This window comes from Bos javanicus, chromosome 8 (genome assembly GCF_032452875.1).
Source record: "Bos javanicus breed banteng chromosome 8, ARS-OSU_banteng_1.0, whole genome shotgun sequence".
Classification (NCBI taxonomy): Eukaryota; Metazoa; Chordata; class Mammalia; order Artiodactyla; family Bovidae; genus Bos; species Bos javanicus.
The window spans coordinates 76,350,820-76,370,372 of record NC_083875.1 but is presented as its reverse complement, the minus strand read 5'-3'; the positions used below and the strand labels follow the sequence as shown (position 1 = coordinate 76,370,372).

At 39.0% G+C, this 19,553-nt stretch overlaps 1 protein-coding gene across 3 annotated transcripts in view; it reads left to right on the top strand.

Annotated features, from left to right (window-relative positions):
- KIF24 (kinesin family member 24) overlaps positions 1-19,553 on the top strand; it is a 72,306-nt gene that overhangs the window by 11,194 nt on the left and 41,559 nt on the right. For 2 of the 3 annotated variants that reach the window (XM_061425955.1, XM_061425953.1), the window contains exons 2-4: positions 12,296-12,943; positions 14,538-14,645; positions 16,478-16,667. In XM_061425955.1, the coding sequence (XP_061281939.1) occupies positions 12,321-12,943; positions 14,538-14,645; positions 16,478-16,667 (921 nt within the window). In that variant the 5' untranslated portion in view covers positions 12,296-12,320. The remainder of the gene's footprint in view (positions 1-12,295; positions 12,944-14,537; positions 14,646-16,477; positions 16,668-19,553) is intronic. The other variant, XM_061425954.1, reaches the window with a different exon arrangement.

The following is a 19,553-nucleotide window of genomic DNA, read 5'->3' as shown; positions in this document are numbered from 1 at the left end:
ATTTGGGCAACTCACTGATTCATTCTAGTCTTTTTCCGCCTGAGTAAAATGAGGGTGTGACATGTGCATTATGGATGAGTCTCATAATCATTATGCTAAATAAAAGGACCCACATACAAAAGAGAATATATTGTATAATTCCATTTACATAAGCTTTCAGAAAAGCAAACTTATATGTAATGACAGAAACATCATACAGATCAGTTCAGTTCAGTCGCTCAGTCATGTCTGACTCTTTACGACCCCATGGACTCAGCATGCCAGGCGTTCCTGTCTATCACCAACTCCTGGAGCTTGCTCAAACTCATGCCATCGAGTCGGTAATGCCATCCAGCCATCTCATTATCTGTCATCCCCTTCTCCTCCTGCCTTCAGTCTTTCCCAACATCAGGGTCTTTTCCAAGGAATCAGATCAGTCGTTGGCTAGGGCCAAAGGCAGAGAGATGGAGTGCAAAGAGATGTGAGGAATCTTCTGAAGGTGATGGAAATATTCTGTATTTTAATTGTAGTGATGGTTTTACGGGTGTTTACAACTGTCAGAACTCATGGAATTGTACCCTGTCGTGCACTCACACCCAAAAGGAGATTTTGAAGCTGTTTCAGAGCTTAATAAGAAAGAATTGAGGGAATTCCCTGGCAGTCCATGGTTAGGACGCCACACTCCCACTGCAGGGAACATAGGTTCTATCCCTGATAGGGAACTAAGATCCTTGTGCCTTGTGGTTCACCAAAAAAAAAAAGACAAAGAATTGAAATAGATTTGGATTATTTACCATGGGTACAGGAGGAGAGAAAAGCAACCCAGTGAAGTCACAGCTAATGTAACAGGAAAGCTCAAACACTAAGCAAAATCAATAGTCATCCACCTTGACCTCTAACTCATCTTTTATCAGTTTGCTATTTTTGTCTGAATCTTTAGAAACTAGTAATAGTAGGGGACGTTTAAAATCAGACAGATTTCTTAAAATACCTAATTTACTAAAAATTTTTATCTATATTCCATTGTCTGGTCATTCTACTTCTTAGTGATTATTATATCCTATCACTTTTATATTGAAGCACTACACTGACATCCTCATTGTCACAGTGCAACAAAGGTGTCAGTGGTACATTTTTAACTTCAGTATGTAAGAAGGGCTGTAAGAAATAAAATGATTTGCTCTTCCCAGCCCCCAAATTCTCATCTTGTTTTCTATTAATGATTGTAAATGCCTCAACATCCTTCTTAATAAAGCTTTCCAGAAGCCACAACTAATTTTTGGAGTTGACACTGAAGTCAGAAATTGACCTAGAGAGAATATTTAGTAACTCAAATATGCAGTATTTCATATATGAGTAGTTGCTCAATTGTGTCTGACTCTTTGCACCCCCATGAACCGCAGCATGACAGGCCTCCCTGTCCATCACCAACTCCTGGAGTTTACCCAGACTCATGTCCATTGAGTTCGTGATGCCATCCAACCATCTCATCCTCTCTCGTCCCCTTCTCCTCCTGCCCTCAATCTTTCCCAGCATCAGGGTCTTTTCCAGTGAGTCAGCTCTTTGCATCAGGTGGCCAAAGTATTGGAGTTTCAGCTTCAGCATCAGTCCTTCCAATGAACACCCAGGACTGATCTCCTTTAGGATGGACTAGTTGGATCTCCTTGCAGCCCAAGGGACTCTCAAGAGCCTTCAACACCACAGCTCAAAAGCATCAATTCTTCTGCGCTCAGCTTTCTTTGGATGTCCAACTCTCACATCCATACATGACTACTGGAAAAACCATAGCCTTGACAAGACAGACCTTTGTTGACAAAGTAATGTCTCTGCTTTTTAATATGCTATCTAGGTTTATCATAACTTTCCTTCCAAGAAGTAAGTGTCTCAATTTCATGGCTGCAATCACCGTCTGCACTGATTTTGGAGCCCCCAAAAATAAAGTCAGCCACTGTTTCCACTGTTTCCCCATCTATTTGCCATGAAGTAATGTGACCAGATGCCATGATCTTCGTTTTCTGAATGTTGAGCTTTAAGCCAGCTTTTTCATTCTCTTCTTTCGCTTTTATCAAGAAGCTCTTTAGTTCTTCTTCACTTTCTGCCATAAGGGTTGTGTCATCTGCATATCTGAGGTTATTGATATTTCTCCCGGCAATCTTGATTCCAGCTTGTGCTCGTCCAGCCCAGCATTTCTCATGATGTACTCTGTATATGAGTTAAATAAGCAGGGTGACCATATACAGCCTTGACGTACTCCTTTTCCTATTTGGAACCAGTCTGTTGTTCCATGTCCAGTTCTAACTGTTGCTTCCTGACCAGCATATAGGTTTCTCAAGAGGCAGGTCAGGTGGTCTGGTATTCCCATCTCTTTCAGATTTTTCCACAGTTGATTGTGATCCACACAGTCAAAGGCTTTGGCCTAGTCAATAAAGCAGAAATAGATGTTTTTCTGGAACTCTCTTGCTTTTTCCATGATGTTGGCAATTTGATCTCTGGTTCCTCTGCCTTTTCTAAAACCAGCTTGAACATCAGGAAGTTCACGGTTCACATATTGCTGAAGCCTGGCTTGGAGAATTTTGAGCATTAGTTAACTAGCATGTGAGATGAGTGCAATTGTGTGGTAGTTTGAGCATTCTTAGGGCTTCCCTTGTAGCTCAGTTGGTAAGGAATCTGCCTGCAGTGCAGGAGACCCGGGTTCAATTCCTGGGTTGGAAAGATCCCCTGGAGAAGGAAATGGCAACCCACTCCAGTATCCTTGCCTGGAAAATCTCATGGACAGAAGAGCCTGGTAGGCTGCAGTCCATGGGGTCAAAAAGAGTCGGACACGACTGAGGGACTAACACTTGAGCATTCTTTGGCATTGCCTTTCTTTGGGATTGGAATGAAAACCGACCTTTTCCAGTCCTGTGGCCACTGCTGATTTTTCCAAATTTGCTGACATACTGAATGCAACACTTGCACAGCATCATCTTTTAGGATTTGAAATAACTCAACTGTAATTCCACCACCTCCACTAGCTTTGTTCATAGAGATGCTTCCTACAGCCCACTTGACTTCACATTCCAGGATGTCTGGCTCTAGGTGAGTGATATGCAGTAAGTAGTGTCTATTCTAGATTAGCTACTTGTGGCTGTATAGAATTCTTCCTATCTCCAAAGGGAAGATAAAGGCCATTGTCGTTGTGCTCATTCTTTTCCCTCTTTTGCTAATGCCCAGGCCCTCTCTGCTTAAGACAGGCATACATAACCTTTAGCTGGATGTGGGACAAAGGGCAGTTACTTCCAAAAACAGAAATACATATTTCTTGAAAGAAAGCTTATTTTAGATTTTGGCCAGGAAATATACAAGATGAAACTCTCAAAGACTAAGACAATTGATTGAAACACTTGAAATATATAAAAACCCATGAGTTAATAATGAATTTGAATTCCCCCCACCAAAAGAAACAAAAGCAAAACTCCAAAAGAACTCATTGGACACCATCCAAAATAACTAGCCATTACTTAAGTCTGAAAATTAGAAATTAGAAAGAACACTCTTATGCCTGCCTTCATGTGCAGACTCTACTTTGGATAATCAAATGGCCCTAGTTGTTGACAGAAAGTTTTTCTTTACAGGAAAATTCCAAAAAGAGTGATAGGTGCAGAAAACCACCGTTTTGCAATCCCAGTGAAATGATTGAGGCAGATAACAGTCATCAGTGGATGAAACCATTGGATTATTTGGTTGATGAGAGTACTTTGCAATGAAGGAAATCAGTCTGCAATTTGCAGACATTGAATGTATTCTGGTGTGATATACTATGAAGCACATGGTAACACCTATGAAATATTTTTGCCCAAATTGTGGAACTTGATCCAAATATAGAGTTGCCAGATTAAGCCAGCATAAAAAATAGGACACTTAGATAAATGTGAATTTCAGATGAACAATGAGGAATTTTTTTAGTGTAGTATATCCCAAACTTTGGAGAAGGCAATGGCACCCCACTCCAGTACTCTTGCCTGGAAAATCCCATGGACAGAGGAGCCTGGTAGGCTGCAGTCCATGAGGTCGCTAAGAGTCGGACACGACTGAGCGACTTCACTTTCACGCATTGGAGAAGGAAATGGCAACCCACTCCAGTGTTCTTGCCTGGAGAATCCCAGGGACGGCGGAGCCTAGTGGGCTGCCATCTATGGGGTCGCACAGAGTCAGACACGACTGAAGCGACTTAGCAGCAGCAGCAGCAGCATCTCATACTTAGGACATATTTGGTTTCTGTGTTAAGTCAGTGGAATATAAAGGAAAAAAGAAAGAATGGGGTACTGCCCAGTGAGAAAAAAGGAGACATAACAGTGAAATTCATGATCCTTGTTTTTATCCTGATTTGAACAAAAAAATACTTTTGTATTTTTATATAAATATATAAAATATTATATATATTTTAAAGATACTTTAAAATATATATGCATTATATGTTTAAATATAAATAGAGATTTTCTTTTAGATAATTGGGTAAATTATATTATGGGTGGAATATAAAATACCAAAGAATTAGTTTTAAATTTACTAGGTATAATAATGGCACTAGGATTACATTACAAAATATCTGTTTAGAAAATTTAGAAGTGAAATGACATATCTGCGGCCGCTGCTGCTGCTGCTGCTAAGTCGCTTCAGTCGTGTCTGACTCTGTGCGACCCCATAGATGGCAGCCCACTAGGCTCCGCCGTCCCTGGGATTCTCCAGGCAAGAACACTGGAGTGGGTTGCCATTTCCTTCTCCAATGCGTGAAAGTGAAGTCGCTCAGTTGTGTCCGACTCTTAGCGACCCCAATGACATAACTAGGATTTACTTTTAAAATATTCCAGCAAAGGAAAGAAAGAATAGGAGAAGCAAGTGTGGGAAATTTTGATAACTGAAGAATCTATGGGTAGATAACATGGGAGTTCATGGTACAATTCTGCTTACTTTTGTGATGTTTGAAATTTTTTATAAGGAAAGTATTTTAAAATGCTATAGGTAGATCACTATGCCTGCTATTTGCCGGGCACTTAGTAAATGCTTTACAGAATCTGTGTGCTGCATAATGAATACATTTATAGAATACTTTTTAAAAAATCTTTATTTTTTTGATTGCAGTGGGTCTTCATTGATGTGCACGGGCTTTCTCTCACTCTGGTGAGTGGAAGCTACTCTCAAGTTGTGGTGCACGGGCTTCTCATTGAGGTGGCTTCTCTTGTTGCAGAGCACAGACTCTAGAGCATGCAGGCTTCAGTAGTTGCAGATCTTGGGCTCCAGAGCACAGACTCAGTAGTTGTGGTACACAGGCTTAGTTGCTTCATGGTGTGTGGAATCTTCCTGAACCAAGGATCAAACCTGTGTCTCCTGCATTGGGAGGCAGACTGTTAACAACTGGACCACCAGGGAAGTCCCTGTTTTTTTGTTTTCTTATGGATCTGGGATGGGGCTCAGGTATCTATATTTCTTAAAGTTCCTGGAATGATTCTGATCATTATCCCAGAAGAAGGGAGGAGCTGGACTTTTTGTGACATGGAAAGAAATGTGATACAAAGCATATCTATTTAAAAAAATTTTTTTGGAGTATAGTTGATTTACAATGTTGTATTGATTTTTGATGTACAGCAAAGTAGATCACCTTGTTGTGGTGAAGGGGCTTTCATAACTCAATAAAGCTATGAGCCATGCTGTGCAGGACCACCCAAGACAGACAGGTCATAGTGAAGAGTTCTGACAGAACATCCAGTGGAGGAGGAAATGGCAACCCAGTCCAGTATTCTTGCCTCGAGAACATGAACAGTATATAAAGGCAAAAAGACATGACACTGGAAGACCCCTCAGGTCAGAAGGTGTCCAGTATGCTACTGGGGAAGAATGGAGGTCAATTACTAATAGCTCCAGATAGAATGAAGCAGCTGGGCCAAGAGGAAACAACGCTCAGTTATGGACGTGTCTCGTGGTGAAAGTAGAGTCTAATGTTATAAAGAACAATATTGCATAGGAACCTGGAATGTTAGGTCCGTGAATCAAGGTAAATTGGACATGGTCAAGAAGGAGACGGCAGTGTTGAACATCAACATCTTTAGGAATCACTGAACTAAAATGGATGAGAATGGGCAAATTTAATTCAGATGACCATTATATTTACTTCTGTGGGCAAGAATCCCTTAGAAGAAATGGAGTAGCCCTCATAGTCAACAAAAGAATCTGAAATCCAGTACTTGGGTACAATTTCAAAAACAACAGAATCTCATTTCGTTTCCAAGGTAAAACATTCAGTATTACAGCAATTCAAGTCTACGCCTCAACTACTGATGTTGAGGAAGCTGATGTTGAATGGTTCCATGAAGACCTATAAAACCCTCTAGAAATAACACTAAAAAAAAGATGTCTGTGTAATCATAGGGGATTGGAATGCAAAAGTAGGAAATCAAGAGATAACCTGGAATAACAAGCAAGTTTGGCCTTGAAGTACAAAATGAAGCAGGGCAAAGGCTAACAGTCTTGTCAAGAGAACATGCTTGCCATACCAAATACCCTTTTCCAACAACACAAGAGACAGCCTACACATGGACATCACCAGATGGTCAGTACCAAAATCAGATTGATTATGTTCTTTGTAGTCAAAAGATGGAGAAGTGCTATACAGTCAGCAGGAACAAGACCGGGAGCTGACTGTGGCTCAGATCATGAACTCCTTATTGAAAAATTCAGGCTTAAATTGAAGAAAGTGTGAAAAGAAGAGAAGCGAAAAGCAAAGGAGAAAAGGAAAGATATAAACATATGAATGCAGAGTTCCAGAGAATAGCAAGAAGAGATAAGAAAGCCTTCTTCAGCGATCAATGCAAAGAAATAGAGGAAAACAACAGAATGGGAAAGACTAGGGATCTCTTCAAGAAAATCAGAGATACCAAAGGAACATTTCATGCAAAGATGGGCTCGATAAAGGACAGAAATGGTATGGACCTAACAGAAGCAGAAGATATAAGAAGAGATGGCAAGAATACACAGAAGAACTGTACAAAAAAGATCTTCACGACCCAGATAATCACGATGGTGTGATCACTCACCTAGAGCCAGACATCCTGGAATGTGAAGTCAAATGGGCCTCAGAAAACATCACTACGAACAAAGCTAGTGGAGGTGATGGAATTCCAGTTGAGCTATTCCAAATCCTGAAAGATGATGCTGTGAAAGTGCTGCACTCAATATGCCAGCAAATTTGGAAAACTCAGCAGTGGCCACAGGACTGGAAAAGGTCAATGTTCATTCCAATCCCAAAGAAAGGCAATGCCAAAGAATGTTCAAACTACTGCACAATTGCACTCATCTCACATGCTAGTAAAGTAATGCTCAAAATTCTCCAAGCCAGGCTTCAGCAATATATGAACCGTGAACTTCCTGATGTTCAAGCTGGTTTTAGAAAAGGCAGAGGGACCAGAGACCAAATTGCCAACATCTGCTGGATCATGGAAAAAGCAAGAGAGTTCCAGAAAAGCATCTATTTCTGCTTTATTGACTATGCCAAAGCCTTTGACTGTGTGGATAACAATCAACTGTGGAAAATTCTTTTTTTTTTTTTTTTTTTTGGAAAATTCTGAAGGAGATGGGAATACCAGACCACCTGATCTGCCTCTTGAGAAGATTTTGTATGCAGGTCAGGAAGCAACAGTTAGAACTGGACATGGAACAACAGACTGGTTCCAAATAGGAAAAGGAGTTTGTCAAGGCTGTATATTGTCACCCTGTTTATTTAACTTCTATGCAGAGTACATCATGAGAAACGCTGGACTGGAAGAAACACAAACGGGAATCAAGATTACCAGGAGAAATATCAGAAACCTCAGATATGCAGATGACACAACCCTTATGGCAGAAAGTGAAGAGGAACTCAAAAGCCTCTTGATGAAAGTGAAAGTGGAGAGTGAAAAAGTTGGCTTAAAGCTCAACATTCATAAAACAAAGATCATGGCATCCGGTCCCATCACTTCATGGGAAATAGATGGGGAAACAGTGGAAACAGTGTCAGACTTTATTTTTGGGGGGCTCCCAAATCACTACAGATGGTGACTGCAGCCATGAAATTAAAAGACGCTTACTCCTTGGAAGGAAAGTTATGACCAACCTAGATAGCATATTGAAAAGCAGAGACATTACTTTGCCAACAAAGGTCTGTCTAGTCAAGGCTATGGTTTTTCCAGTGGTCATGTATGGATGTGAGAGTTGGACTGTGAAGAAGACTGAGTGCCGAAAAATTGATGCTTTTGAACTGTGGTGTTGGAGAAGACTCTTGAGAGTCCCTTGGACTGCCAGGAGATCCAACCAGTCCATTCTGAAGGAGATCAGCCCTGGGATTTCTTTGGAAGGAACGATGCTAAAGCTGAAACTCCAGTACTTTGGCCACTTCATGCGAAGAGTTGACTCATTGGAAAAGACTCTGATGCTGGGAGGGATTGGGGGCAGGAGGAGAAGGGGACGACAGAGGATGAGATGGCTGGATGGCATCACTGACTTGATGGACGTGAGTCTGAGTGAACTCCGGGAGTTGGTGATGGACAGGGAGGCCTGGCGTGCTGCGATTCATGAGGTCGCAAAGAGTTGGACATGACTGAGCGACTGATCTGTTTGATCTGAGGGAAAACCACTAGGCCATTAAGGTATGACCTAAATCAAATCCCTTATCATTATACAGTAGAGGTGACAGATAGATTTAAGGGATTAGATCTGGTAGACAGAGTGCCTGAACTATGGACACAGATTCGTAACATTGTACAGGAGCCAATGACCAAAAACATCCCCAAGAAAAAGAAATGCAAGTTGTCTGGGGAGGCTTTACAAATAGCTGAGGAAAGAATAGAAAGAAAAGGCAAAGGAGAAAGGGAAAGATTTACCCAACTGAATACAGAGTTTCAGAGAATAGCAAGGAGAGATAAGAAGGCCTTCTTCAATGAACAATGCAGAGAAATAGAGGAAAACAATAGAATGGGAAAGACTAGACATCTCTTTGAGAAAACTGGAGATATCAAGGGAACATTTCATGCAAGGATGAGCACAGTAAAGGACAGAAATGTTAAGGACCTAACAGAAGCAGAAGAGGTTAAGAAGAGGTGGCAAGAATACACAGAAGAACTATACAAAAATAATCTTAACAACTTGGATAACCATGATGGTGCAATCACTCTAGAGCCAGACATCCTGGAATGTGAAGTCAAGTGGGCCTTTGGAAGCATCACTACGAACAAAACTAGAGGAGATGATAAAATTCCAGTTGAGCTATTTCAAATCCTAAACGATGATGCTGTTTAAGTGCTGCACTCAATATGTTAGCAAATTTGGACACTTAGCAGTGGCCACAGGACTGGAAAAGGTCAGTTTTCATTCTATTCTTAAAGACAATGCCAAAGAATATTCAAGCTACTGTACAATTGTGCTCATTTCACATGCTAGCAAGATTATGCTCAAAATGCTTCAAGCTAGGTTTCAGCAGTATGTGAACCAAAAACTTACAGATCTACAAGCTGATTTTAAAAAAGGCAGAGGAACCAGAGATTAAATTGCCAACATTCGTTGGATCATGGAGGAAGCAAAGGAATTCCAGAAAAACATCTGCTTCACTGACTATACTAAAGACTTTATGTGGATTACAACAAACTATGGAAAATTCTTAAAGAGATAGGAGTACCAGATAACTTTACCTGCCTCCTGATAAACCTGTATGAAGGCCAAGAAGGAACGGTTAGTACCAGACATGGAACAACAGATTGGTCCAAATTGGGAAAGAAGTATGTTAAGACTGTAAATTGTCACCCAGGTTATTTAACTTCTATGGAGAGTACATCATGTGAAATGTTGGGCTGGATGACTCAGAAGCTGGAATCAGGATTGCTGGAAGAAATATCAATAACCTCAGATATGCAGATGAAACCACCCTTATGGTAGAAAGCAAAGAGGAACTAAAGAACCTCTTGATGAAGGTGAAACAGAGTGAAAAAGCTGGCTTTGAAACTCAATATTCAAAAAACTAAGATAATGGCATCTAGTCCCATAACTTTATGGCAAACAGATAAGGAAACAATGCAAACAGTGACAAACTTTATTTTCTTGAGCTCCAGAATCACTGTGGATGGTGACTACAGCCATGAAATTAAAAAATGCTTGCTCCTTGGAAGAAAAGCTATGAAAAAACCTAGACAGTGGATTAAAAAGCAGAGACATCACTTTGCCAACAAAGGTCCGTATTGTCAAAGCTATGATTTATACAGTAATCATGGATGGATGTGTGAGTCGGACCGTAAAGAAGGCTGTCAGTTCAGTTCAGTCGCTCAGACATGTCCAACTCTCTGCGACCCCATGGACTGCAGCACGCCAGGCTTCCCTGTCCATCACTATCTCAAAGAATTGATGCTTTTAAACTGTGGTGTTGGAGAGGACTCTTGCGAGTCCCTTGGACTGCAAGGACATCAAGCCAGTCAATCCTAAAGGAAATCAGTTCTGAATATTCATTGGAAGAATTAATGCTGAAGCTCCAATATTTAAGCCACCTGATGCAAAGAGCTGACTCATTGGAAAATATCCTGATACTGGGAATGATTGAAGGCAGGAGAAGAAGGTGGCAGAGGATGAGATGGTTGGATGGTCACCGACTCAATGTACATGAGTTTGAGCAAACTCCAGGAGATAGTGTAGAACTGGGAAGCCTGGAGTGCTCAGTCCACAGGGTCGCAGAGTCAGACAGGAGTTAGTGACTGACAGCAGTACAAGGGCTCTTGACTAGGTCTATAAGTCACATCTGGAGAAGGCAATGGCAACCCACTCCAGTACTCTTGCCTGGAAAATCCCAGGGACAGAGGAGCCTGGTAGGCTGCAGTCCACGGGGTCTCGAAGAGTCGGACACGACTGAGCGACTTCACTTTCATTTTTCACTTTCATGCCTTGGAGAAGGAAATGGCAACCCACTCTAGTGTTCTTGCCTGGAGAATCCCAGGGACGGGGGAGCCTGGTGGGCTGCCGTCTATGGGGTCGCACAGAGTCGGACACGACTGAAGCGACTTAGCAGCAGCAGTAGCAGCATAAGTCACATAGTGTCATTTCCACCACTTTCTGTTGGCCAAAATGTCACAAGGCCAGCCTTAATGCAACAGAAGTAAATTTCATCTCTTGGTGGAGAGCCCTGCAAAGAATTTTTCTTTTTTCATCTACCACAAATGGAAAAGGGTGGGATGAGTTTAAAATGTGCTTTTTAGCCCCTTTGACCATTTCCTCCAAAGTTTGTTACTCAGGGTCTTTTTATTACCATTTTTACCTGGCCCTCACCTCTTTTTCTGTTTCTCCTAGAAGGAAGATAAAATATAAATTAAAATGAAAAACAGAAAAGCTTTACCAAGAACTAACAGAATTTGAAAACTGAAGTATTTAAAAAAATTTTTTAAAGAAAATGTAGTTTACTTACCTTTCAATATTCTTATGAACTTGAACTTGATTAACAGTGATACGAAGAACTCCCCAGGGTCCTGACTTTAATAATAGGCTAGGATTACGTGTTATTACCACATCGTTTGTTAGTATTTAATTAAATATCTTATGTTAAATTTTTTAAACATTTTAGTGTATAGCCATTAAAATTTTTGACCATGGTATTAATTTCCTAGGTAAATTCTCTTATTCATGTTCTGTATATAGGTAGACATCTACGAACACCTGCGTTTTAAAATGATCTGAAAATCCTGAATTAGTAGATTCTAAATTAATGATGTTTTTACCTCTTTATTCAACTAACTTCTACCAGTACTCAGAATATACAAATGTGATTTTCTCTGAATTATATTCATGATCCTCTGTGAGTCACTAATTCTGCTTTCCATTTTGAAACAGTTCTTAGCCTTTGTTCGTTAATCATGGGAAACAGTTGTGCGACATGCCTTGATATTAACTTGAACATCTAAAATTAGTCCTGTAACAATCAGCAGTTGGGGACAAGGTTTCAGTAGTTTGTGGTATATGTTAAGTAGACATTGCAAGGTTGGAAGGAACTCCCTAGAATAAGTAAGTGATTTGTGTTATGCGTTCATGTACCTATGTGTATACATAATTGAAAGTCTCTTTTTATTAAACAAAGGACAAATTACTACAAATGCATTATAAGCATGTTTATACATTATGCTATGTAATCATTTTAAAAGAAAAATGTATTTATTAAAAACCTGGAATGCTGGAATGGATTTTGCTGCATATTTCTTTTGTGGTTCTCTTTTTTTTTTAAGGAATAATTGTATTATATATACTATATTTCAAGTGAATGAATTTTTTTTCTCTTCAGGGTTTATAGAAACCCGTTCACAAAAATGACATCCTGGTTGTATGAATGTCTTTGTGAAGCTGAACTAGCACAGTATTATCCTCATTTTACTGCCCTTGGCCTTCAGAAAATAGATGAATTAGCCAACGTTACAATGAAGGACTACTCCAAATTGGGAGTCCATGACATGAACGACCGCAAACGTCTCTTCCAACTTATCAAAATCATTAAGATTATGCAGGAAGAAGATAAAGCAGTCAGTAGCCCAGACTCTCGTCTTCAAACAAGCAATCTGTGTGTCAAGCCTCAGAAATCCAGATCTGGCCCTCGAAGGCAACTGCATTTTGATTCTCCTGCTGACAACAAAGACAGAACTACCAGCAACAATCAGTTTGAACTGTGTGATTTATCAGATTTTTCTGCAAGTGAACAGAAGTCTAACTACATAAAAGTACTGGAGCACATGCTACCAGATGATTCCCAGTACCATACACAAACAGGAATTCTGAATGCCGCAGCCGCTGATTCCAACATAGAAAAAGCAGCTAAGATTTCACCCTTTTCATCAAATCACTTTTCTCCAGTACAAGGGGATTGTGATAGTTCAGTTATTCAAAGAGTCTCTCATGTTTCAGGGTATAACTACGGAATCCCTCATTCCTATATCAGGTAATAACTTTTTATCTTCATCTTTTTTTTTTTTTTTTCTGGAGGGAAGGGAGCCTTAGGCAAGGGCAGGGTTCTCCATGACCAGAGGAGACCAACTACTCCATATTTACAGAAAATAATAGTGAACAACTTCTGTGGTGATAATGCAGATACCTTGACTGGGGGAAATTGATGAAGAATTTGGACTTTCCAGATGGGAGAAAGATGATATTGTTCATGTGCATCAAGCAGCTGCTACTTACCAGGGCCTGCTGCAGACCTGTTTTTATTATAGCATGACATGATATATCTAGTGCATCCATGAAGGTAAAATAGTTAACTTGCTTCTGCAGTAGAAAAAAAATTTACAAAATCCACAGGATTTTTTTTCTAAGACTATCAAATTAACTTCAACCAGGGGTCATGAAGCTTAGTTTTTAAAAAACACTGTTTAATTCAGCTAGTTGAATTAAATAGGTCTTTGGAGCAGTTGATTTACCTGCAAAATTTGAAATATGGTCTTGATTTTGAGTGCTTTTTACAATTCTAGCCCTGGAAGAACAGATGAGTTTGGTCATTGCAAAGAATAAGATACTTTTGATAGCATTTAGAGTTTGGGAGCCAGAGTGACAATAAGTTATTTTTCACTTAGTGCTTTGAGTTAGAATTTGAAAAAGGTCCCTAAGAGTTGAAATATCAAGTAATCCCTAATACTAACCTTGGTATAATAGAAAATACATTCTTTTAAAACTAATGTGTATTACCTGTTTTGTTATTTTAAAAATTACTGTTGGTGAGTTATGGAGAAACAAAATACATTCTTAAGCCACTTAAAAAAAAATATAAGGGCTATTATTCATACCTTAAAAGTATTTCCATATGGTCTTATATTGGCTAAGGTTTCAGAGGATTTCATAACCAACCAGTTCTTTTATTCTAAAAGAATAGAGGACCCCAATTTTAAAGGTAAAAATGCCTTTAGTAATTTGAAATACATAAATGAATTCTATAGTGTTTCTGAAAATAAAATTTTTTTTGGCTTGGTTTAGCAAAGCACAGAGCATATAGTATTTTTTTCTTCTTTGAGTTGTGAAAGGACTAGATTGTTCTATGACCATCAATGCCATGATTGTTGCTGTCCTGTTGGTTAGCTCAGCGGTGAAAGAACAAATACTTTTTTGAATGTTAGTCTTTTATTGAACAACATATACAAATCTAAATTGGAATTATTTATAAACAGAATGAAGATACGACTTTCCATTATTTATTTAGATAGAATGGATATTTTAGTTTAAATATTTCTGCTTTATTTATTTCGCATATATAGAATACCCCCTCTGCCTGTCTTGATTCTAGATATAAAGATCATTAGAATATCTGGAGACTGAGACTCTTAGTGGGCAGGCTGAGGGGAAGTCAGACAACCAAAGAGTGAGCTAAGTGCTCTCACAGAGGTTTATACATGGCAGACCTAGGACGGAAGGTGTTCAATTGAGCTTTCTCACCTTTTGTATCATCTTACTCTTCCCATTCCTTATTATGTTAGAGAAATGGAGGTTAAGAAAGTTCATTGTCCCAATAATTTTCAATATTGTCTTCTCCCCTAAATTCTAAGTAGGAGCCAGAGTTTCAGAACCCTGAGAAACTCCCTCACCAACTTGAAGCTTCCTGTCAGTGAGTCATCCCTATCTGAAGAGCATTCTCTTTGGATACCTCAAATTAGGTAAGTTCAAAATAACTTATTGGACTCTGAATTCTAATAAAAGTCTGAGGCATTTAGAGGACTGGTTGCCCTGACTTATTTAAGATCGTGAGCAGACCTAACTCTAGCTGTATTAACTTTGCATGTCAGGCAGATACAGTTTATTTCTTCTAGGGAATATTGCACATTAAAACTAGAGCCTTAAAAAAAGAAAAAAGCTAGAACCTTTTAGGATGCATTAAAAATGTGTTTTATTCTGAGAAATTCCTGGTGGCCCAGTGTTTAAGACTCTGTACTTTCACTGCTGGACCTGGGTTCAGTCCTGGTTGGGGAACTAAGATCCTGCAAACCCCACAGCATGGTCCAAAAAAACCCAGAGAAAGTTTGTTTTTTTCTTATAAAAAATAAAATACATGCAAAATACAACAATGAACCCCACATGCCTGTCATTCACTTTTAATGATCATCAGGATTTTGCCACATTTCAAGTCAAAATGGTTTTTTTTTTAGATGTCTACTATACATTGGTTAAAAAAATAATAACATGCTTCAAAAGCCTTGAGTAGTTTTTTATGCAATATATTAGAAATTTTATTTCTTACTTGTTACTAATTTAGATCCTGGCGAAAAATAATTTTCCAGCCAGTTGGAGGTCTCAGAAAATTGAAGTTGATATGAAACAATTATATAGTGAAATATCCTGTGTAAAATCTATTCTAAAAGGCTGTTTAGGGGTTATTAATCAAATTCTAAAGTGTAAAGGAAGGAAATGATTTGTCTCTCTAAGACATTCTAAGTATGTGTGCCAAAGGCATTGGTCTTGGTAAAACATCTACTTTCAAGGATTCTCTTTTCATGTTACCTTGCTTAAGAGGCATTTCTGCATAGGTAAAGTGGTCAGTACTTTGATGTATCATATATGCTACTATTAGGCTCAGCTAGTAAACCTGATGAATTTTGTACTCTTAACCCAAGTAATATTGCCTCTCTTCTGGATGTTAAGGTAGATGAGTTCACTGAAGACAGCCGGAGAAGAAATGTGTCTGAATAGAAGGATGAATTAGTGGTGGACAGCACCAGTCATAGGAGAAGGGAATGGCACCCCACTCCAGTACTCTTGCCTGGAAAATCCCATGGACAGAGGAGGCTGGTAGGCTGCAGTCCATGGGGTCGCTGAGGGTCGGACACGACTGAGCGACTTCACTTTCACTTTTCACTTTCCTGCATTGGAGAAGGAAATGGCAACCCACTCCAGTGTTCTTGCCTGGAGACTCCCAGGGACGGGGGAGCCTGGTGGGCTGCCGTCTGTGGGGTCGCACAGAGTCAGACACGACTGAAGCAGCTTAGTAGCAGCAGCAGCAGCACCAGTCATAAAATTGTCCTGGAGTAGGATTGTGTTCTAACAAATAAATACATATCAAGGTAGGCAAAAAAAAAAAGGAAGCAAGAAGGACAAAGGGAGGGTCAGAATATACCTGGAAGAAACATGGTGAAAATACATTGAAACCTACCACCAAATTCAAGGTATTTCATAAACCGAGGTAGGATTAAAAAAAAAAATTAGATTAAATGGTCAAGAAAACAGTAAATGTACAATAGTAAGAATTGAAAGGAAGCAAGAAATCTGCATTTGAGTGGGATTGAGTAGAGATGGAGATAGAAGTAAATCAGGAGGATTTAGAGCTAATGAAAGAACTTTCTTAGTGTCAGCACTTTAGTATATAACAGATATTGTGTGTCTGTGTGTGTTTGTATTACACCTAATTTATAACAAAATATACTGATACTTTGACCTCTTAGATAGCTTTATTTTGTTAACTAAAAATTAAAGCCCACTTATAAACATATATCAGACAGAACACTTCAGAGAAAGAGAATCCTTGGACTGAGATGGAGAAAATCAGAGTTTGTGTTCGAAAACGCCCTCTGGGCATGAGGGAGGTACGTCGTGGAGAAATCAACATTATTACTGTGAAAGATAAAGAAACTCTACTTGTTCATGAGAAGAAAGAAGCAGTTGACCTCACACAGTATATTCTACAGGTATGATACTTTCCTTCGATGGAACTAACATTATCAAGTGTCAAGTTTTTTGTTTGAGTAGCAGTACAAATTCTTATATTCAGTTTTTAGGTTTGAGTGTTGGCATTCATTCTATGTGACACTGCATTAATCACTGATAACACTTAGCCTTCATTTTTAAAAAATGTAGTGCAGTAGGAAATAACGCAAGCATAATTCCTTCTCTCTCGTGCAATAGAGTTGCATTATACATTGTACATTCACTTGGGCTTCCCTGGTGGCTCAGACGGTAAAGGGTCTGCCTGCGATGCGGGAGACCCGGGTTCTATCCCTTGGAGAAGGAAATGGCAATCTACTCCAGCACTCTCACCTGCAAAATCCCATGGATGGAGGAGCCTGATAGGCTACAGTCCATGGGGTCCCAAAGAGTCGGACATGACTGAGCGACTTCACTTTCACTTTCATACATTCACTTACCATGCTTTATGTGAATTTAATTATACATATTTAGTCATAAAAGAGCAAATGGGAGAATAAAAAGAGTTTAGATAATGAACTGCTGGTAGGAAGGACAGTCACTGAGTTGCCCCAGACCAACTGTGAGATGGTCACATAGTCTCATTTCTCTCCTGTCTCTCAGTGTGAACTTACTCTGCTGAGTGCAAGTCTGGAGTTTAAAGATGGAGAGCAACATGGCCCCAGGTTGCCAGCCAGCTGCTTATTTTGATTCTTAATTATGTTTAGGCATAGAGTTAAGTTGGTAGAAATTGGGTTCCTGAACAGGCCACTTTGTATAAGGTAGATTGCAGTGAGTAAAGATAATCCAGGAATGTGATTTCACATTGAACATGTATGTGGGTTTAAGTAAAACACTGGTAGCTCAAACACATTAAGAAATGTTCAAAAAAAAAAAAAAGAAATGTTCACTCCCTGCCAGGATGATTAAGTCTAATAACAAAGAATTTGATATCAAAATGAATTTATTCCCAGCTCTTAGGTACCCTTTCAATAATTCCTTCAGTCTGTTATGAAAGAAGCAAACCCCATTGATGGAAGATATTATAATTTAGGCACTCTTAAAATCATGAAGCAATTATGAATAATCTATTAAGATCTGGGAATTCAGAGTTTCTTTTACTCTGAATCTGCCTCCCTGAATGTTCATATTATGTCCATTCTATTCTCTCTGTCTCTTACTTCAAAACTCAGTGACTAAGAGTTCCCTGGTGGTCTCATGGTTAGGATTTGGCATTTTCACTGCTATGGCCTGGGCTCATTCTCTAGTCAGGAAACTGAGATCCTGCAAGCCAAGTGGCGTAAGGAAAAAAAAGTACAAAACCCAGTGATTAGTAGGAAGAAGAAAAAAAAAAGGTGGTGAGTAATCTGGTGTGCAGACAATTCACCTTGGTCAGCTGAGATTTTACTCTACTGAAATAAATCCTTTAACACTGAAGTCAGGTTGTTAATACTCTCCCCTCTTTAACACTTGCATTGTTCTTTGTTTTCTTTGCTTACCAAAATTGGGTTTCTCAGTAACAGTCAAAGCAATGCACAGAGTCTTTCTATGGGCACTAAATTACTAGGCCACTGTCTAACCAACTCAGTCACTTTAACAGCCTTATTGATTGCTGGTCAGTGCACAATCTATTAGCTCTAGGTGGGAGGTATTTATATTGAAGATGGTCCAAATGACCAATTAGGTGTAATGCTATCTAGTTCCATGGCTACTTATAGCCATAGTAATAGCCCTCTCCAGTCACCATCTACCCAAGATTGCCTTAATGATGCTTCTGTCACAGTAATTCCCTCAAGGAGGCATCATTTTATCTTTTGTATTTTTCCATTATCCCAAAACACAATAACCTTACTTCTTTGTCATTACCATTGGTCAATACTTATTGAATATCCATAGTTTCCATAGCTCTTTCTCTGCTGTTTGAACTTTAGACCTTTGCTGTCATAGGTCAAACTCATTACTTGTCAATGCTTATAATCTGTGTTGAGAGGCCTTTTTTCCTCCCCTCTCCACCTTTCTTAAGTAGAAAGAAGAAAAGGGAGGTTCATAGCAAACATAGCAAGTAAATATTGATCCTAGATTCTTTGGGTTTTATTTTTAATCTTATTCAGGTATTCAAACACTAGGTTTATTTGTCCTTTAATTAAATATCTTATCTGTTCAGATGTTTTGTTACTTAATATGTGTGATCATATACATACATTGTGCTGTCATACTTAACCATTAAATTTTATGATAGCAACATAATGAGTGAAAAAAACAAGGAAACAGACCTGTTTCTTTCATCCCCAATTTCTTAAATAAAGGAAAATATATATAGATTAAAAAAAGATGGTACTGAAATATATCAAAGTCAGTAGTGGCCATCTCAGGGTAGTAAGATTTACAGATAATTTGATTTTCTTATCTGTTGTAATCCATGTTAAAATTTTTTTCTGTGATCATGATTATTACTCTTATATCAATAAAATCAGAACTTTTGAATAGGATATAGATCATGCTATGAAGAGTGTCTCTAATCTCATTTTGTCCTTGAGGACAACCGATATTCTAAGTGTATCTTTCCAGAGATATTTTAGAAATACATTTATAATCTGAAAAAAAAATTTCTTTAAAAAATAAGCTATGCAACTCTTATCATATCAAGGCTAAAGTGATTTTTTATTTTTTTGGCTGCACCCAGAGCAGCTTGCAGGCTCTCAGTTCCCTGACCTGGGCTTGAATCCAGGCCACAGCAGTGAAAGCCAGAATTCTAACCATTAAGCCACCAGGTAACTCCATGAAGTGAATGTTAACCAAACTTCATTAATAAAATATGGTCAAATGAAAGTGTATGTGATGCAGAGGACTTTATGAATTATAATAGTAATGTTGCATGCTCACATATCTTT